Source organism: Berghia stephanieae, chromosome 10, assembly GCF_034508935.2.
Source record: "Berghia stephanieae isolate SIO BIC M18660-M18661 chromosome 10, UCSD_Bste_1.3, whole genome shotgun sequence".
NCBI lineage: Eukaryota > Metazoa > Mollusca > Gastropoda > Nudibranchia > Aeolidiidae > Berghia > Berghia stephanieae.
Window position 1 is genome coordinate 4,422,446 of NC_088369.1, and position 22,952 is coordinate 4,445,397.

General features: G+C 36.8%; 1 protein-coding gene across 1 annotated transcript in view; it reads right to left on the reverse strand.

The window, feature by feature from the left end:
- LOC144956104 (uncharacterized) overlaps positions 1 to 22,952 on the reverse strand; it is a 63,391-nt gene that overhangs the window by 12,030 nt on the left and 28,409 nt on the right. The window contains exons 2-4 of the mRNA XM_078886452.1: positions 14,748 to 15,056; positions 13,380 to 13,523; positions 8,192 to 8,402 (exon numbers count right to left, since the gene is read on the reverse strand). Of these exons, the coding sequence (XP_078742578.1) occupies positions 8,192 to 8,402; positions 13,380 to 13,523; positions 14,748 to 15,056 (664 nt within the window). The remainder of the gene's footprint in view (positions 1 to 8,191; positions 8,403 to 13,379; positions 13,524 to 14,747; positions 15,057 to 22,952) is intronic.

The window sequence follows — 22,952 nt, forward strand, 5'->3', positions numbered from 1 at the left end:
ATATATATATATATATATATATATATATATATATATTATTAACTGAGAGTCCTCCTCACTAATTAAGATGGTGACGCAACTATTACATACAAGACCTTGCAGTCGAGTCGGCAGGGCTTTTGGGTTACAAAACCACTATTTACCCATCGGTCAGCGGTACTCTTTGATGTATACAACACTCACCGCCTTTACGCAAAGCTGCCTGCCCATAAATCAAGAGACGATCTCCTAACTGTTCATAAGCGAACTGTCAAACGAGCAATCGATGATTGGATAAGAATCTCAAGATCTCATATAATAAGGTAAGTTTTGGAGAGGTGATATCCCCCCACCCGTCATCGGACAGAACTTTCATTGCGTTATATCATATGAGCTCCGCCTCCTCTTTCTATTCCGGAGTGACGAGATTAGACGAGAGGACGCGAGAAAAAACTGATCACGTGTCCGTTCAGTCGTTCGTTCGGTGTCCGTTCGGTGAGCAACTATAACTCAGTAATGTTATGAGCTTCTTAGCCAAGCGCATACTATCTATAGATAGAATGCGCTTGACCAAGGAGTTCACAACATTGCCATCCGGAAGTATAACGGACCAACACACAAACTCTGTGTCACCATGAAATTTTGTAGTCTGGTTAATACAGTTTAGTGGGAACAACTCACAAACGCGGATGGCAAAAACAATAACAAAGGCCTGAGTGACGTCATCTGCATACTATCTATATATTTAGGCTATCGGAGCATGCTGGGAGAGAAAATTATTTATTTCTAAAGCTATTCATAGTGACTTTTTTTTTCCATTGGAAACTACGAATTTTTTGAAATTTCGGGTAGGCAGCTCTGTAGCAGTGGGATGACACTCGCCTTCGGACCGACCGTAGGGCCCGGGGTTCAAGTCCCAGTTAGTTATTATATTTAAAAATTAAGAAACAGGCACTGGTGTAGGATAAAAACATGAAAGTGTGTGTTAAGTAATCAAGAGGTCTGAGGTTCGATCCCCAGTAGAGGAAGACTTATTTATTGGGATGGCTATAATTTCTTTTCTTGTGTTTTTCTTTCTTCTCCTGGGTTTGAGCCTCGCTCGGCGCATAGTTGAGTTGAGTCCTTGGAGAAGGCTCTTAACTCACATTAGTAGACCTGGACGTTAACAGCGCTGTCGCCGTCCGAAAAAAACAAACTGTAATAGTAATACTTATCCCCGAACAGGCGTCTAGTCCCATCCTACATGTTAAATGTCGCTGTTGACCAGGGACCCCTTTGTAAAGCGCTTTGAGAACGTTTAGTGGATATTGCTCTGTATATAAAAGCTCAATTTTGTTTGATTGTTTTGTCTGGTTCTGTTTCATCCATACTTTTTAAGATGTTTATCTTACATCAGTGCCTGCTCCCTAATTTGTCAATTCAATATAGATATTCGAAGTGACGTCACTCAGGTCTTTGTTATTGTTATTTGCCATCCGCGTTTATGAGTAGTTCTCACTAAACTGTATTCACCAGACTATAAACGATCATGGTTACACACCGTTTTGTGTGTTGGTCCGTTATACTTCCCGATGGCAATGTTATGCTTCTTAGTCAAGCGCATATTATCTATAGATAGTTCGAAGTTGACGTCACTCAGGTCTTTGTTATTGTTATTTGCCACCCGCGTTTATGAGTAGTTCTCACTAAAATCTATTCCCTAGACTATAAACGATCATGGTTACACAGAGTTTTGTGTGTTGTCCAGTTATACTTCCGGATGGCAATGTTGTGAACTTCTTAGCCAAGCGCATACTATCTATAAGAGACTCAAAGTTGATGCCTGGAGAAAGGTTTCAAAATCTCACACTTTCAACGTACAGTTACACACAGTTTTGTGTGTTGGCCAGTTATACTTCCGGATGGCAATGTTGTGAACTTCTTAGCCAAGCGCATACTATCTATAAGAGACTCAAAGTTGATGCCCGGAGAAAGGTTTCAAAATCTCACACTTTCACCGTACCTGCTCATATCATTACCAAATTGATGTTAGAGACAAGTCGAACCCCGTTTGATAAAGGTTAAAATTTGAAATCCATTGCCTCGAGGAACTAGTGGAGAGATAGAGAGGCGACAATCCGATAATAAGATGTCAAAGGTCACACCACCAAGACGCCATCGGAAAGATGTTACACTATACCATCCGTCGCCTCGTCATGGTGGGAAGTTTGCCAAGAGTGAGTGGATGTGAAATAAAACATCGTAAGTCAGACAAGTAGTGGTTGACGTCGATAGTCAATTGTCGGCTACCATGTTGTCAATGAAATGTACTTTATATATAGTTAATTGTCGGCTACCATGTTGTCAATGAAATGTACTTTATATATAGTTAATTGTCGGCTACCATGTTGTCAATGAAATGTACTTTATATATAGTTAATTGTCGGCTACCATGTTGTCAATGAAATGTACTTTATATATAGTTAATTGTCGGCTACCATGTTGTCAATGAAATGTACTTTATATATAGTTAATTGTCGGCTACCATGTTGTCAATGAAATGTACTTTATATATAGTTAATTGTCGGCTACCATGTTGTCAATGAAATGTACTTTATATATAGTTAATTGTCGGCTACCATGTTGTCAATGAAATGTACTTTATATATAGTTAATTGTCGGCTACCATGTTGTCAATGAAATGTACTTTATATATAGTTAATTGTCGGCTACCATGTTGTCAATGAAATGTACTTTATATATAGTTAATTGTCGGCTACCATGTTGTCAATGAAATGTACTTTATATATAGTTAATTGTCGGCTACCATGTTGTCAATGAAATGTACTTTATATATAGTTAATTGTCGGCTACCATGTTGTCAATGAAATGTACTTTATATATAGTTAATTGTCGGCTACCATGTTGTCAATGAAATGTACTTTATATATAGTTAATTGTCGGCTACCATGTTGTCAATGAAATGTACTTTATATATAGTTAATTGTCGGCTACCATGTTGTCAATGAAATGTACTTTATATATAGTTAATTGTCGGCTACCATGTTGTCAATGAAATGTACTTTATATATAGTTAATTGTCGGCTACCATGTTGTCAATGAAATGTACTTTATATATAGTTAATTGTCGGCTACCATGTTGTCAATGAAATGTACTTTATATATAGTTAATTGTCGGCTACCATGTTGTCAATGAAATGTACTTTATAATAGTTAATTGTCGGCTACCATGTTGTCAATGAAATGTACTTTATATATAGTTAATTGTCGGCTACCATGTTGTCAATGAAATGTACTTTATATATAGTTAATTGTCGGCTACCATGTTGTCAATGAAATGGACTTTATATATAGTTAATTGTCGGCTACCATGTTGTCAATGAAATGTACTTTATATATAGTTAATTGTCGGCTACCATGTTGTCAATGAAATGTACTTTATATATAGTTAATTGTCGGCTACCATGTTGTCAATGAAATGTACTTTATATATAGTTAATTGTCGGCTACCATGTTGTCAATGAAATGTACTTTATATATAGTTAATTGTCGGCTACCATGTTGTCAATGAAATGTACTTTATATATAGTTAATTGTCGGCTACCATGTTGTCAATGAAATGTACTTTATATATAGTCTAATTGTCGGCTACCATGTTGTCAATGAAATGTACTTTATATATAGTTAATTGTCGGCTACCATGTTGTCAATGAAATGTACTTTATAATAGTTAATTGTCGGCTACCATGTTGTCAATGAAATGTACTTTATATATAGTTAATTGTCGGCTACCATGTTGTCAATGAAATGTACTTTATATAATATATTAAATTGTCGGCTACCATGTTGTCAATGAAATGTACTTTATATATAGTCAATTGTCGGCTACCATGTTGTCAATGAAATGTACTTTATATTAGTTTATTGTCGGCTACCATGTTGTCAAAGAAATGTACTTTATAATATAGTAATCCACCATTTGTCAAGAAAGACTTATAATATAATAATCGTACCATGTTGTCAAAAATAACTTTAATATATAATGTCGCACCATTTCAAGAAATTACATATATATAATTCGGCTAACCATGTTGTCAATGAAAATGACTTAATATAGTCAATTGTCGGCTACCATGTTGTCAATGAAATGTACTTTATATATAGTTAATTGTCGGCTACCATGTTGTCAATGAAATGTACTTTATATATAGTTAATTGTCGGCTACCATGTTGTCAATGAAATGTACTTTATATATAGTTAATTGTCGGCTACCATGTTGTCAATGAAATGTACTTTATATATAGTTAATTGTCGGCTACCATGTTGTCAATGAAATGTACTTTATATATAGTTAATTGTCGGCTACCATGTTGTCAATGAAATGTACTTTATATATAGTTAATTGTCGGCTACCATGTTGTCAATGAAATGTACTTTATATATAGTTAATTGTCGGCTACCATGTTGTCAATGAAATGTACTTTTATATATCAATTGTCGGCTACCATGTTGTCAATGAAATGTACTTTATATATAGTCAATTGTCGGCTACCATGTTGTCAATGAAATGTACTTTATATATAGTCAATTGTCGGCTACCATGTTGTCAATGAAATGTACTTTATATATAGTTAATTGTCGGCTACCATGTTGTCAATGAAATGTACTTTATATATAGTTAATTGTCGGCTACCATGTTGTCAATGAAATGTACTTTATATATAGTCAATTGTCGGCTACCATGTTGTCAATGAAATGTACTTTATATATAGTCAATTGTCGGCTACCATGTTGTCAATGAAATGTACTTTATATATAGTCAATTGTCGGCTACCATGTTGTCAATGAAATGTACTTTATATATAGTCAATTGTCGGCTACCATGTTGTCAATGAAATGTACTTTATATATAGTAATTGTCGGCTACCATGTTGTCAATGAAATGTACTTTATATATAGTTAATTGTCGGCTACCATGTTGTCAATGAAATGTACTTTATATATAGTTAATTGTCGGCTACCATGTTGTCAATGAAATGTACTTTATATATAGTTAATTGTCGGCTACCATGTGTCAATGAAATGTACTTAAATATATGCGCCATTGTAATGAAATGTATAAAAAATGTCGGGCACTTGGAGTGGTGGGGAAGGGGGGGGGGGGGATATTTTTTGGTTCATCAAATTAAAACAAAAACCCAAAGGAAAAAAAAAACAAACCAACAAACACCCCCCCCCCCCCCAAAAAAAAAAAAAAATCAAAAAAAAAAAAAACAAAAAAACAAACAACAAAAAATCCAACAAAAAACAAAAAAACAAAAAAACAAAACAAAACAAAAAAAAAACAGCAACATAAAAGAAACAGGACAAAACCGACTATAAACTCTAGCAGTAGAGAGAAAGACACAACAATCCGACAATAACATGTCAAAGGTCACACAACCAAGACGCCATCGGAATGATCTTACACTACACCCCGTCGTCCGATCCTGGCAAGTTTGCCAAGAGTGGATGTGAAATAAAACATCGAAAGTCACAGAAGACAAGTAGTGGTCGATAGTCAATTGTCGGCGACCATGTTGTCAATGAAATGTACTTCCCCAAAAAAATGTCGGGCACTTGGACTGGTGGGGGAAGGGGGGGGGGGGATATTTTTGGTTCATCAATTTTTTTTTTAAACCCAAAGGAAAAAAAAAACAACAACAAAAACAACCCCCCCCCAAAAAAACAAAAACAAAAACAAAAACAAAAACAACAGAAAAAAAAAGAAACAGACCAAAATGGAATCAAAACTCCAGCAGTAGAGAGAAAGACACAACAATCCGACAATAACATGTCAAAGGTCACACAACCAAGACGCCATCGGAATGACTTACACTACACCCCGTCGTCCGATCCTGGCAAGTTTGCCAAGAGTGGATGTGAAATAAAACATCGAAAGTCACAGAAGACAAGTAGTGGTCGATAGTCAATTGTCGGCTACCATGTTGTCAATGAAATGTACTTCCCCAAAAAAATGTCGGGCACTTGGACTGGTGGGGGAAGGGGGGGGATATTTTTGGTTCATCAATTTTTTTTTTTAAACCCAAAGGAAAAAAAAACAACAAAAAAACAACCCCCCCCCAAAAACAAAAACAGAAACAAAAACAAAAACAACAGAAAAAAAAAGAAACAGACCAAAATGGAATCAAAACTCCAGCAGTTGAGAGAAAGATACGTCAATCCGATAATAACGTGTCAAAGGTCACACAACCAAGACGCCATCGGAATGATCTTACACTACACCCCGTCGTCCGATCCTGGCAAGTTTGCCAAGAGTGAGTGGATGTGAAATAAACATCGTAAGTCAGACAAGTGGCCGACGGTTATCTGTCGGCAACGACATTATCCATTATCGCTGTAGGTACTTCGAATTTTTTTTAGAAAGTCTGACATTTACACATCAAATATACGTTGGGTTTGTTTGTTTTTTTTTTTGTTTTTTTTTTGTTTTTTTGTTTTTTCGTATTTCTGTAATGTGGTTTCTTAGAAGGATGTTAAGAATTTCATGGACAGATAAGAAAACTAATAAAGAAATATTAGAGCAAGCTGAAACTATAAGGTTATTAATTCGTACAATAAGAAAAATGACAAATGCAATTTTTAGGGCACCTAAATCGACATAAATGTATTGAACATCTTGCTCTCACAGGAAAGGTAAAAAGAGTAAGGTAGATCAAGAAAAACATATTTGAATAGTTTGAACAGCTGGGTGACAAAAGAAATAAAAGAGTAATATTATTCTGAGGTTATCTGGTCAGAGAGATGAATGGCGTACCATGATCACCGATGTCTGGCACAGACTTGGTACTTGAAGAAGAAGAAGATTTCTGTTTTATCTCAGCTTTTATTGTTTTGTGCGGCTATGTGGTCTATAGATAGTATGCAGATGACGTCACTCAGGCCTTTGTTATTGTTTTTGCCATCCGCGTTTGTGAGTTTTTCTCACTAAACTGTATTAACCAGACTATAAAAGTTCATGGTTACACAGAGTTTGTGTGTTGGTCCGTTACACTTCCGGATGGCAATGTTGTGAACTCCTTGGCCAAGCGCAATCTATCTATAGATAGTTCGAAGATGACGTCACTCAGGCCTTTGTTATTGTTTTTGCCATCCGCTTTTGTGAGTTGTTCTCACTAAACTGTATTAACCAGACTATAAACGTTCATGGTTAACAGAGTTTGTGTGTTGGTCCGTTATACTTCCGGATGGCAATGTTGTGAACTCCTTGGCCAAGCGCATTCTATCTATAGGGAATGAGATTAGCGGAAGAGTAGCGTCCCTTTATTGGACGTCACCCATAGTCTGTGACGTCACCGGCGGAAAAGTTATTAGAGAGAGAACGTCATGTTGGTTGTGCGCATGCGTCTCTCGTCCTGGGGTTTAATATATTTGATACGTTACATCAATAATGAAGTCCGAATTCTTTTTTCTATTTTTTTTTAAGGGGGGGGGGGGGGGGGGAGGAGGGTGGAGAGATGGCGATATTTAATTGATCGACCGGTCGCATGAAAATGGTTTTACTTATCGGATGATGGCTATTGCTGAAAAACGTGGTTTTATAGGAGAAAAATAAAAAGAAATAAATGTGAGATTTTTATTGTAACATAATTTTTTTTTGGTCAGTTTTAGACTCTGTGTGTCTACAAAGGACAACGGGACATGTGACTGGATAACATCAAAGAATGGACAGGATTGACGCTGTATGAGATGACTGAGTAAGCCAATGACCGAGATGCATCTCACACGCTCTCCCCCCCCCCCCTCGGACGACCAATGGGAATGAGTGAATGATTGAGTGAGTGAGTGATTGAGTGAGTAGGTAAGGGAGTTAGTGAGTGTCTATTTTTTCAGTAATGATAAATAAACCAATGAGTGATATTCTTGGGCGCGGCTATGTGGTCTAGTGGTATGGGACCGGAAGGTCCTGGGTTCGAGCCTCGTTCTGCGCATAGTTACGTCCTTGGAAAAGGCTCTTTACTCACATTATCTCCCCGTACTCAGGTGCAAAACGAGTACCTGGCCGTTAACAGTGTTGTTTTTTTAAAATTTGTAATATCGCCTAACAGGCGTCATGTGAAGCGATTCCTTTACCACATAAGCTATCGGGACGCCCTACCTCCCCCCCCTGAATTATACTGGTTAATTGGAAGGTAAAATAAAACAAATTACCTTGAAAAAGTCGGAGACTAACGGAGCCCCGCTCGGCATGGGTTTGATGTGCTCGGCGTGTCGAGCTGAGAAATCGTTTTTTCCACGAACGATTGGTGCGTATTCGCAAGTGATCCTGCCGTACTTTGCCCTGGCCGTCGGCGAGATTTGGAATGTTCCGTTCTGGACAAACACCCAGTTCTCATCTGTATTGCAAACAACAGCATCTACCCTGGGAAATAAGAAGGCAAATATAATAATAGAAGAAGAAGAAAAAAAAAAGAACGAGTTAATTTAGATGTCGGATTTAGTTGTGACATTGTTGTTAGTATGGTATTGTTTCTATGTTATATGTTCGTGTTGAGAATATTGGCTGTTAAGCTTAATTGCTGGCCAACTAACTTGGCGGAGGTTGTGTGTGTTGGACCCGCGATCTCCAGTAGTCGGTGAGAGAGAGAGAGAGAGAGAGAGAGAGAGAGAGAGAGAGAGAGAGAGACAGAGAGAGAGAGAGAGAGAGAGAGAGCTCTAAGATTGACCCGAGTTAGAGACGATCTTTTTTGGGATCGTGGATAGCTCATACGATAGAGTCACGCTCTCACCGGCCAGGCGGAGTTGTCGTACCAATAAGGTTGCGGGTTCAAACCCCATCACCGCCGCGAAAAAAAATATTTATTCTCTATTGTCTTCTGGCACTTTCCTACAAACTCATCTCTTGTAGTTAGTATGGCATTATACGATTCTTAGACTCTTGCGTTTTGGAATTCCGGAAGTGTTCCCAACTACTTCACGAGCTTGCGAGTGTGCGTTCGAAACAAAGTTCGAATTCCAAAATGGAAGACTCTAAGAAATGTTTTATTTTACCCCTCAATCGATCCCGATTTCGTCATCTCTGAATAAAAGACATTTTCAAAAATATTTAAATGATACTTATTTTTCCAAAAAATTTTTTTAGTGATTAACACACCGGAGATTGACTCCGACGACCCGGCACTGCCGTCCACTGCCGTCTTCCCGATAAAGACGTCGGGCACGGACAAAATACTAATAATAAAGAGAAGAGCCGCTAGACCTAACCATACCAAGCTCCCGACGGCCTCTGCCGTTTTTTTTTTTCGAGCTTGGTATTGGTAGGTCTAGCGGCTTTATTCTTAGTCTTTTGTCCGTGCCCGACGTCTTTATCCGGAAGACGGCAGAGGACGGCAGTGCCGGGAGGTCGGAGTCAGACTTGGTGTGGCATAGCCCTTAATCAATCTGTATCGTCATTCGAAGTTAAAAAACACCATTTTTGTTGAAAGAAATACAATTTCATGAAATAAATTCTGAGATACCATAGATCTACCCCTAGAAAAATGGCATATTGAGAACAAAGCAAAATAGCTTTCCGTTTTTTCACATTTTTCATACTATTTGTACCCTTTTCATGTTTATATATAGGTCTAGTCTAATTTGAGAAATAGTTTCTAAAAATAATTTCTAAGATAATAAAATGTCGTTTTTAACTTAAATCTCAAAATCAATTATTTGAAGGATTTTCCTAATATAATAAATAGACCCAAACCGCCTCTTAAATAAATCAATAATGTCCAACCTAAAAATAGAATAATGCTAAAATAGAATATGGTATTTAAAAGTTGAGATAAAAAATATAAAGTGAGTAGATGTGACTCATATAAAAGGGAACAACACAAAACAAACAACGTTTCGGCCCTTGGCCTTCGTCAGGAGACAGTAAACAAAAACACAAACAAATATGTAAATTTACAAAATATCACATTTTGTCAAATGTGGAAATAAAGTTAATGTGAGGAAAGGGCGTCGAGTGTTTAAAAGTTGGTCGTTATTGATTTTTATTTTCCAGTTTTTTGTTTGTTATGTTTTTAAATTTTATTATTATTTCATTGTTGCTACTGTTTTTATTTGTACTGACGTGTACATAATAATATATGCAGGGCGGGTAGCTCTCACAGTCGATTCTAACCGGAGTGGCGATTGGCTTTGACTGTAGAGCTACCTTCTCCCGGCCAGGCGAAGTCGTCGTAACAGTAAGGTCGCGGGTTCGAGGCCCCATCGCCGCGAAGTTTGTTTATTCTCTATTGTCTTCTCTTAATTTCCTACTCACTTCATTTTTTTTTGGTTATTATCAACATAAGTGATAAGTGCCTGCTCCACTCACTTTTCTGAATTACTTCTAAGTATGAGATATGAATTCAATCTATACGTTTTATTAATTAAACTATGCGGCTATGGTATGACACTCTCTTTCGGATCGAAATGTCCTTGGTTCGAGCCTCGCTCGCCGCATAGTTAAGACATTGGAAAAGACTCTTTACTCACATTCTCTCACCGTACTCAGGTATAAATGTGTACATAGTCGTTAACAGCTTTGACGCTGTCGGGGTAAAAAAAAAATGTAATATAGCATAACAGGCGTCATGTCTCGTTCTACATGTTACGTGTTGCTGTTAGTTACAGACACTTTAAAGAGCGCTTTGAGCACATTCAGTGGAAATGTCAAAGTTTTTATAGCTATAGCAAAAAAAAAAAAAAAAAAAAAAAAATGAAATCTGGATCAGAAAAATGACGGTTGCATCCTAACAAATCTGACGATTTTCCAATGGGTGGTACGGAGAGGGTTAAAAATCATCAAAATAAACAAGAACCGTCATAATTTGATTATCCATATTATTATATTATGATTGTGTTATTGTCTAGGACAGCAACATAGGCTATGTATGATATTGGATCTCAGGATTGGACGTTGATATAATCGCATTAATCTTTCTATTTCTGTCAAGCTATTTTGACGTATCACATGACACAAGAGTTGTTCTCAGACAATGAGCCGTCCTTGACCTAGACCAAGTCTGACACATGCTGATGGGGCCAAACAAGGAACCTCTGGAAGATAATTGGATTTAGCTCGCTAGAATATTCTGTATGTCAGGCGGCCGTCCCAATCAATCTGGAATAGGATTCAACAGTCGTGACGTCACTTCCCTCGTATTGACGCATAGTAACTTATTGACTGTTTCTAAACTATCGGAACAATGGCGAAAGCCCTTATGAAATACTTCTCCGACGAGCATAAAAGTGTATCAAGAGGAGAAAAAACATTATAAATCCGATCTTGTTTTGACTTTTATACATTCTGATCACAAGACATATGTGAAAAAGTTCTAGCCAGCATGAAGAATAAAAAGTACCGATTTTCTTTGTTTAGAACCAAGCTGTTCGTTGCTGGGCGGACGTGACATCAGACTGTTGATTCCTATTATTTCTGGGTTGAGGTGATAACAAAGATTGAATTAGTTTTTGACATTAGAATAACTCATATTTTGTAGACGGATCTTCCACTTTCGGTTATTTCCCCTGAGAATGCATACATTGATTAGTCTTGATAATGAGTAGCGATTTTGATTACCAAAACATTTTTTAAAAATGAGCTTTATATAGCGCAAGATCCACTAAATGTGCTCAAAGCGCTTTACAAGGGGTCCCTGGTCAACAGCAACATTTAACGTGTAGGACGGGACATTACGCATGATAAGCAATATTATAATTTTTCTGACAAAGACAACGCTGTTAACGGCCAGGTACTCATTTTACACCTGAGTACGGTGAGAGAATATGAGTAAAGAACCTTTTCCAAGTACTCAACTATGCTCCGAGAGCGAGGCTCGAACCCAGGACCTTCGGATCCGAAAGCGAGTGTCATACCACAAGACCGCAATTTAGCATGGGTTGTTTTTTTGTCTTCGCTTCGCCCAGGCGCGAGCAAAATGGATAACGATAATTACCAATTTTGCTTTGGGTGAAAAAAGAATAACAAAATTTCACCTAAATCTTGAATTTTATCTGGGCTGAGGCGATAACATAGACGGAATTTGTTTTTGACATTAGACTAATTCTACGATCTGGAATTCCATTTCCGGATATTTGTGTGTGTATGACATAATTAGTCGGAAGGTGAAAATATTGGATTTGCACTTTTTTGCATTTTCTTAAAGAATATCTTCCCCAAAGCATTTAAATCTTTATTTGAAGTAAATCAGGTGATTTTTCATGAAGTTATGGTCAGATGTATTGGAAATTTATACAGAAACTTTTCTCAAATTTCATACTTTTTCAACTTGACTTGCTGTAAAGAAAATTTAGAATGAAAATAAGTTTTGATATTTCCCGAAGATGTACAAGATCGGTTGATTTAATCATTTATGACAAAAAAATCACTGTTGATAAAAATTGACATTCTAATCAAATTTGGCAATATCTCAATCCAAACCTTTTTACCATCCGACTGATTATGTCATTCACTGTAAATTTTTCCTTGAAAATCCATATTCATATGAGGAGTACGAAGGGAAAAAAACATATGACTATTTTCCCGAACCTCTGGGGCCCCCCCCCCCCCCCCCCCACCTTTATGTGATGTCAGGGGTTCAAACCTTCCCTCCATTAATACAACAGCCGATAATCTGCGACCATTATAGAGTTATGGTTGTAGTTTTCCCCTGTTGTATTAATTCATGGAGGAACAGCTCTGATTTCTGACATGACTCAAAGGGAGATAATCACAAAAATTCCAAAATGTGGCCATCTGTGGTTTTTCCACTGTACTCTTCATATTTATTGATGCCTCTTGATAATGTATAGACATTTAAACAAAAAATTAGCTTATGCCATTAATAATTATTGCAAAATGCGTAGGTACATATGTGTGCACGCATATATATATATATATATATATATATATATTATATATATATTATATATATATATATATATATTACCGCAATATTTACCACGATGTTGGAGTCAGTTTACATCGATGTTTCAGGCCTTCCAGCCATCGTGTTGTACCACAACAAACCAAACTCATGTAACACACAGTCCTGACGATGGCTGGAAGGCCTGAAACGTCGACGTAGACTGACTCCAACATTGTGGTAAATATTACAATAATAATTCGCTCCATTGTTACATGTCGAGCACTATTCGTACCATATTTGTATCCAACACGATTCTATATATATGTATGTAAATCGCGAAGACCCTGTGAGGTGTTTTTTTTTTTTTTTTGTACAAGATGAGAGTCATTTAAATCGATCGGTATTTGAAGGACGATTTTCTGGCCAAATTTTCATATACAAAGTGTTTTTCCAGAGTAGGTGCGGCAGTATCTACATATTATTATTATTATCATCCTTACCTGCGATCAAAATTCCTGATTCCAGGAGCACAAGGGTCCAAAGTGGGATGAACGCACACTTGTTTATCTGGACGTGTGGGCAGGGACAGGTAACTCCCTTCGTCCTGGAGTCCCCGATTATAACTGACATCAATGGGGATTTTCCTGTAACAGGATATATCAATATTATCTACATAACTGTTATAGATATCTAGTATGCGTTTGATAAGGAGCTCACAACATTGCCATCCGGAAGTATATCGGACCAACACACAAAACTTTGTGTAACCATGATCGTTTATAGGCAGGTTAATACAGTTTAGTGAGATTTACTCATAAACGCATATGGCAAAAAAAACAAAAAAAAAAAACCAATAGTAAAGACCTGAGTGACGCCAACTTCGAACTATCTATAGATTGAGAGGGTCCCGATAGCTCAGTCGGTAGAACTCTCTAACTTTACAAGCAAAGGGACCGAGATCGATCCCGGGTGCAGTCGAGATTTTAAAAAATAATTTCTGACCCCATTGGCCACACGGCAGTCATTATTAGGCAGCTGGGTCTGTTATTTCTGACAGAAAGTACTTTGTAATAGACTAGCGTCATATCCAAAAAGTAGTAAACAATTACGCTATACAAACCGGGATACATTCCTGTTACATGAGTCTAATGGCTCCGAAGATCTACTTTTTTTAAATATCCGATGTGGGGTATGTGAGTTTGGCCATTGTTCCGATAGTTTAGAACCAATTACTAAGTTACTATGCGTCATTACGAGGGAAGTGACGTCACGACTGTTGAAGTCTATTGGGAATAAGATATAGAACAAAGCAGCTCGATTGGTAACGTTTCCTAAACGTACACTAGCTGGTAGAGTTTAGAATTCAATTTAAAATACGTACCCACGTTTTCAAATGCTATAACAATTCTGTTCGTTCTTTTCACCTTCAAGAACTTATCCACCTTTATGAATACAGTCGAAATTCAAGATCTGCTAATTTAAATCTCCTAAGGAAACCCCCAAAATAGTTTGTTTTTCATGAGAAATCCTTTGACCACCATGCCCCCCCCCCCCCGATTGTGGAACTCTATCACTATTGAAACTAAAAATAAACAGAAAATCCACTTACTTTTAAAAGGGTAAAAACTGAGCAATGTATGTATGGCATATAATTTGGACTCTTGTTGTTTATTTTATTATAATATATTATTTTATCATCCTATATAGACATGTGGTTTTTAACATGTCAGTGCTATATTAATTGTGTATGATACTTGATGTGTTGATGTAAAGCAACAGTGAGCCTAGTTCCAGAGCTGTTCTGGTAATACGTGATGGGTTTTAGTTAGGCAAGATCTACTAAATCTCTCTATTATCAATAAATTTACCTCCAAGAACAATTCATCCAGAAACGGGAACCATCTTCCCGTAATCCGCCTAAGCCATCAACGCCGTATTTAGCCATTATCACGTGACTAATATCATCGTGTCGACCTTGACCTTGATCGCCCGACGAAGAAGTCACGTCACTGGTCAGATTGAGGCTGTGTTTTATGACGTCAGTGATGAATACGAGGCAGAAGAATGCAGTGATGAGGATGGTGACAGTTGGAAGTCTATGGTTGTTACATTGGTACAGCTTCTTCACCAGCATCCGTATAGGGGAAGACAGAAATTTTCTTAAGCGAGGCATTTTCCTGGGGATAATGAATAATTCAAAAATCAAAATAAAGGACACTTGTAATGTATGCATACATACCCTACGTACATATATATATATATATATATATATATATATATATATATATATATATAAATATAAGCCTTGGTGGGTACTTGTAGGTACGAGAGTGCTCGATTATTTAGGTTAGAGCATATAAAAATGAATAAATGCACTCATGTATCTTTAAACCGAAACGGACGTTTCCTTGTCCTTCATTTCATCAGTCGGCATACGTTCATTTCGGCTTAAAAATACGTGAGTGAATTTATATATATATATATATATATATATATATATATATATATATATATATATATATATATATTCCTCGTGTTTCTCAGTTGGTAGAGCACTTACTTCACACACAAAAGGACCTAGATCGACCAGTGTAAAGTCGAGATAATTGTTATGACCCCCTGTCCAAAAACCCACGCTCCTCCGTTCCATTTCCATGTTCTACATTTTGTTTTCCTCATTTTTCTAAACTAATTTTCCCCCTTTTTATTGTTTGTGTTTGTTATGTTTTGGTGTTTGTTTGTTTGTTCCTCTTTTTTCTTCGTTGTATCTAACCAACTCATTATCTAAATATTTTTCCGCTTATTTTCAACATGACTTGTTTATGAATTCTTGACAAATAAGCCCCCGAATTCTCTAATTAAATCTATTTTAAGAATTGTATAAAAACTCTCCAGGATCAACTTTCTATTTATGGTATCGTTTTTTTTTTTCTATTCTAATTAGAAATAATGAAGCCATTATACTTCTAGTTTACTTTTCTCTCGTGTGTATTGTTATCGTCTACCTTTGTGCACCAATAGGGAACAAACGTGTTATGTCAAAAACTGGTTCCAACCTCATTAGAAGTGTAAAAACACTCTTCCGGAGTATGAATACATACATTGTGTAATTTATATTCTGGTTTCAGAGTGATGGCATTTTTATTTCTAGTCTAAATATTATGCTGGTCGTCAATAACGATCATCCATTCTCTCTCTTTTACGTCCAAGTAGAAAACGGTACGGGCTGCCTGAAGCCGGTGATCGTAAAATACTAACGAAAGAGTGAAAATGGAATATTCGTATACGAAGCCTTTCCATTTTCACTATTTCGTTAGTATTTTACGTCCCCTAATTCTAAGAATATGTTTATATAAAAAAAAATATTTGCCTTTTCTGCCACGACGTCATAAGATATCATCGCCTAGGCATTCCACGAAGGAATAAAGATAATTCATCAAACAAGATGTCTGATGTCAACAGGAATCACCCATGTTGTCCAAGGGAGCAAAGTGAGGGTTAATAGTCTTGCTCAAGGAAAAAAAAAAGAAAGTGCCTGAGACGGGGCTCGAACCCGGGTCATTCGGGTCACAGTGGAATGCCTTAACCACTCGGCCACTTCGTATATGCCTATATATCCTGTTACTAAAGTAGTTATGCCACTGTATGATTCAATATGTTAACCATTCATGAATATTCCACCCCAATAGTTGGAAAAAAACCTATCATTTCTTAGTAAATTAAATACGTAATCTTTGAATAATGTATTGAACTCATGAATACAAATCCAACGTTTTTAGTTTTGGGTCAAATTGTCATTCAAGCAGAGGGAGAAAGATACAAATTATGGTGAATAGAAGTACTAATGCTATACCATCTGGTTACAAAATGTCTAATAATCTTACTTGAAGGGTGGAATAAACGTATTCTTTCATTTCTTTGTATTTATTCAACTTGTTATATTTGTATCGTGCAGTAACACATACTCGCAATCTCGTTGTGTTATTGAGCACGTTGAAAATAACTGATGAAGAGAGAGATAGACTTGTTTGTGTATTAGTCTTCTACGACTGAAGGATTGATTACATATAAACATCCGATGTGTTTGGAACCGAGACAGTAAAAGGTCTGACGTCACAACTTTTCTACCCAATTACTTTATTTTCTTTTGCTTTTCCAACAAGGGGTATTTCATAAAAACATCCAACTTCGTACTTAGTGGTCTAGAAGTATGACACTCGCCATTGGATCGGAGGGTCTTTTGTTCAAGCCCAACTCCGAGCAGCAAAACGTTGAATCCTTCGTGAAAACTTTTCTTTTACCCACATTCTATCACCGTACTCAGGTGTGAAAATCAGTACCTGGCCGTTAAAAGTTTTGTCTCAGTTGATAGTAGAAAAAAAAAACCCCAAACAAAACAAACTTTACTATCGCATTGCAAGCGTTAGCCATTGTAAATAAATTAAATTAAATTGAGCTTTTATATAGCACAATATCCACTAAATCTGCTCAAAGCGCTTTACAAGGGGTCCCTGGCCAACAGAAACACTTAACACGTAGGAGGAGACATGACACCTGTTAGGCGATATTACAATTTTTCGGACACAGACAACGCTGTTAACCCTCTCCTTACCACCCACAGGAAAATCGTCACATTCGTCACAATGCAGCCAACAGTTTTCTCATTCTGATGTCTCTTGTACATCGCAACATGTAAAGAAATTCTTTGATGACAGCTATAAATACTAAACACTGTGTTGTAGAGCTACTTGTTACTTTTTTGTTTGAGTAAGTAAAGTCTATTTATGTGTGTTGGGTGGGTGTGAATTTTCGGGAGAAATTCTAAAAATGGCAGGTAAGGAGAGAGTTAACGGCCAGGTACTCATTTTACACCTGAATACGGTGAGAGAATGTGAGTAAAGAGTCTTTTCCAAGGACTTAACTATGCGCCGAGCGCGAGGCTCGAACCTTCCCAGGACCTTCCTATCCGAAAGCGAGTGTCATACCACTAGACCACATAACCGCACATTGCGTTTTCCACAAGTTGACTCCAATAAATGATATAGATATGTTGTGAAAGGCTATTGTGTTCCCCATTTATTTGGGACTTGGATCAATAGAATCAAATTATCTTTCACCCGATTCCAATCAAAAAGCTGTTTTCTACCACGCAAGGAGAAGGGGAGATTATTGTCACGAATGGAAACAAAACATATTGTAGCAGACGTTTCGCTTGGTGAGACATTTCTTGGACAGCTCGACTAATAATGTTGCCAAATCTATTATTTTGTGTAGTGTCTCCTATTCATCCGTACTTTGGAAAAACCCATATTTAAAAAATTTGGCCAGAAAACTCGGCCTTCAAATATCGATCTATTAAAATGAACCTCATCTTGGAAAAAAAACAATCTCTCAAACCTGGGACTTCGCGGCGAAGTCCCAGGTTTGAGAGTTATTTTGCCAAGATGAGGGTAATTTAAATAGATCTATAGTTGAAGGAAAAGTTTTCTGGACAATTTTTAAAATAGATATTGGTTTTTCGAGATTACGACAGTATCGTGCTCAATAACATATAAAAAGGAAGAGCAACATTTACATTACCTTCTATTTTCATATGACGTCATATCTACCTAAATTCATGTACTCTCGAAGCCAAAAGTTGAAATTTCTAATTCCCTCAAGTACTGTTTATTCAGAATTTCCTCCACTGTCTTCGTCTAGTAAATTGAAGCTTGCAATTCAATATTGAGCTTGAGTATTCTTATAGACTCTATAATAGAGCAATATGTGGTCATGTGGTATGACACCCCGCTTTCGGATCGGAAGGTCACGGGTTCGAGCCTCGCTCGGCGCATAGTTGAATCCTTGGAAAAGGCCCTTTACTCACTTTCTCTCACCGTACTCAGGTTTAAAATAAGTACCTGATCGTTAAAATCGTTGTCTCTGTCCAAAAAAAAGTGTAATATCGCCAAACAGGTTTAATGTCTCGTTCTTTGTGTTGCTGTTGGTCAGGAACATCTTGTAAAGTGCATTGAGCACGTTTAGTGGACATTGCCCTATATAAATGCTCAAATATATATATATATATCCACTAGACGTGTTCAAAGCGCTTTACAAAAGCGTGCCTATCCAACAGCAACATTTTACATGAAGGATGAGACATGACCCTTGTTAGGCGATATTCCAATATATTTTTTTCGGACAGAAACAATGTCTTGCTTGCTGCACACAATTCACACTGGGCTCCGTTTATCGTATGTTATGACCGGCTGCCTACATGAAATTTTAAAAATTCGTTGTCTCTAAGGGACAGAAAAGATCACAATAAATAGCATTACAAATCAATAATTTGCCTTCAGAATGATCAGAAATGCTCCAAAGTTTGGTTCAAGCCTAACTCTGAGCAGCAAAAAGTTGAATCCTTAGTGATTACTTTTCTTTTACAGACATTCTATCACCGTATTCAGGAGTGAAAATCGGTACCTGACCGTTAAAAGTGTGTTTCTATCGATAGAAAAGTTCCTAAGTTTCTAAGGAACCAAGCTCTCCTTTTCAAGAAGATTTATTGAATCCAAAACGCATAAATATGCCGTTCTGTAGATGGGGCCAAAAATTCGTAATTCTACGATTTTTTCGTAGTACTTGGCAGGTTTGGGTATGGGTCAAAAGAAACCTATAGATAGTATGCAGATGGCGTAACTCAGGCCTTTGTTATTGTTTTTGCCATCCGCGTTTGTGAGTTGTTCTCACTAAACTGTATTTACCAGACTATAAAAGTTCATGGTTACACAGAGTTTGTGTGTTGGTCCGTTATACTTCCGGATGGCAATGTTGTGAACTCCTTGGCCAAGCGCATTCTATCTAAGACAGTTCGAAAGTGACGTACTAGGTCTTTTTATTGTTGTTTTTTTTTTGGCATCGCGTTTATGTGTACTTCTCACTAAACTGCTGAACCAGACTATAAAGTTCATTTGTGTGTGGTCCGTTTATTTCCGATGGCAAGTTTGAGCTTTTTTTGTTTAGCAAAGCGCATACTATCTATAAATACTAAGACGTTTTTTTAAAAAACAGAATAAGAAGTCACAGAGCTGTAAGATGATCCACACTCTCAAGGATTGGAAAGGGTGAGTGGCTTAGTCATACTAAGACGTTTTTTTTAACAGAATAAGAAGTCACAGAGCTGTAAGATAATCTACACTCTAAAGGATTGGAAAGGGTGAGTGGCTTAGTCATACTTAGACGTTTTTTTTAACAGAATAAGAAGTCACAGAGCTGTAAGATGATCCACACTCTCAAGGATTGGAAAGGGTGAGTGGCTTAGTCATACTAAGACGTTTTTTTAAAAACAGAATAAGAAGTCACAGAGCTGTAAGATGATCCACACTCTCAAGGATTGGAAAGGGTGAGTGGCTTAGTCATACTAAGACGTTTTTTTTAACAGAATAAGAAGTCACAGAGCTGCAAGATGATCTACACTCTAAAGAATTGAAAAGGGTGAGTGGCTTAGTCATACTAAGACGTTTTTTTTTAACAGAATAAGAAGTCACAGAGCTGTAAGATAATCTACACTCTCAAGGATTGGAAAGGGTGAGTGGCTTAGTCATACTAAGACGTTTTTTTTAACAGAATAAGAAGTCACAGAGCTGTAAGATAATCTACACTCTTAAGGATTGGAAAGGGTGAGTGGCTTAGTCATACTAAGACGTTTTTTTTAACAGAATAAGAAGTCACAGAGCTGTAAGATAATCTACACTCTAAAGAATTGGAAAGGGTGAGTGGCTTAGTCATACTAAGACGTTTTTTTTTAACAGAATAAGAAGTCACAGAGCTGTAAGATAATCTACACTCTCAAGGATTGGAAAGGGTGAGTGGCTTAGTCAAACTAAGACTTTTTTTTTAACAGAATAAGAAGTCACAGAGCTGTAAGATAATCTACACTCTCAAGGATTGGAAAGGGTGAGTGGCTTAGTCATACTAAGACGTTTTTTTTAACAGAATAAGAAGTCACAGAGCTGTAAGATAATCTACACTCTCAAGGATTGGAAAGGGTGAGTGGCTTAGTCATACTAAGACGTTTTTTTTTAACAGAATAAGAAGTCACAGAGCTGTAAGATAATCTACACTCTCAAGGATTGGAAAGGGTGAGTGGCTTAGTCAAACTAAGACTTTTTTTTTAACAGAATAAGAAGTCACAGAGCTGTAAGATGATCTACACTCTAAAGAATTGGAAAGGGGGAGTGGCTTAGTCAAAAGTTATTTTTGGAACAGTTTAAAATACTTTGAAAAATTATAGGAAATATTCGTTCAATGTCATTTTTATTAAAGAATATTGTTTCAATTATAGTAGAGGCTGAGTCAAAAGTAATGAACAAATCTCCTACTGAGTTTATTTTATTTTCATAAATAACAATGTGAAATTGAATGTAAGCTTCAATTTAATATTTAGAACGAAAACAGATACAATGGAAGAGCAACATTTACATTACCTTCTACTTTCATATGACGTCATATCTACCTAAATTCATGTACTCTCGAAGCCAAAAGTTGAAATGTCTAATTCCTTCAAGTACTGTAAATTCAGAATTTCCTTCTCTGTCTTCGTCTAGTAAATTGAAGCTTGCAATTCAATACTTATCTTTATTTTTTTCGCCATTTAGAGATAAACTTAATCACTTCAAGCATAATCGCCTCAATTCGCTCACCATTTTTGTTCATGACAAACACACTCTCTAAGTTCCCTTTCTCAATACTACAATTCAATTTTTTAAATATACTCTATAATCTAAATTTCAACCTTCATTTTTTTTCAAAATTAACTTCCTGTTACATTTAAGTATACTGTTAGCACTAGGCTCTTTAATTTATGTTTAAATTTAAACTAATTTTAAACATTTCAATAAATACACTCGAAAATAATACCGTATATTTCGAGTTTCGAGATATCTTACTTTATTTACAAAAATACAAACAAAAAAAAAATAAAAAAAAATAACTCTTGAGATGTATTGCCTGTGGGTGTTAGTCTCAGGTTAGAAGAAGAAAAAATAAATAGATATCCTTTTTTATTCTTCATGCTGGCTAGTTTTCGTGTCTTGTGATCAGAATTTGTAAAAGTCAAAACATGATCAGATTTATAATGTTTTTTTTTGAAAATCTGGATATGCTTTTATGCTCGTCGGAGAAATATTTCATAAGGGCGTCCGCCATTGTTCCGATAATCTTAAACAGCGTCATCTTATAATTCAGAACATGAAAATAGTCGTAGCTTCTTATTTTTTATTATGAGACAATGGCGTTTTGGATTGATTGGAAATCTAAAAACTGAATTAACCTCATTCCCCCCTTAGGCTGTTTCTATTGAGACGAGTTTAATTCGATTCGCCCTTGTCTTTTACGTGAATAGAATGGAGATAATTGGAAACCTGACCTGTTAGACTTTCTAACTCACGAAAAAAAAACCAACAACAACAAAAAAAAAAACATGAGCTTTTAAATAGCGCGATATCCACTAAACGTGCTCAAAAGCGCTTTACAGAGGGTCCGCCCTGACCAACAGCAACACGTAGTATAAAGAACGAGACATGATGACGCCTGTTAGGCGATAAAACAATACCGACAGATACACCGCTGTAAACGGCCAGGTATTCATTTTACACCTGAATACGGTGAGAAATTGGGAGTAAAGAATCTTTTCCAATCATCTCGAACCAAGGACATTCCGATCCGAAAGCGAGTGTCATACCACAAGACCACCACATAGCCGCACAATACACGTATTTAAAATTTTGGCAAGAAAGTTATCGATCGGTTAAGATGAACCCCCCGCCCCGCCCCCTCCCCACCATCTTGGCAAACACTCTCAAACCCGGGACTTCCCTCGATTCGAGTAGTCAAAAGTGCCGCCGATGTCCGAGGCTGTGTGTGTCGTGTGAAATGTATAGAGGGTCGGACTAATTCAGTTCCCTGGTTGGTGACAAATAAAAGATAATAACTATAAGGACGGAAAAACTTAGGACTGTCATCTAATTCAGAAAAGTGAGTGGAGCCCCTAATACCGGAGCATACTCAATGTCTCAATTGTTTCTATGATATAT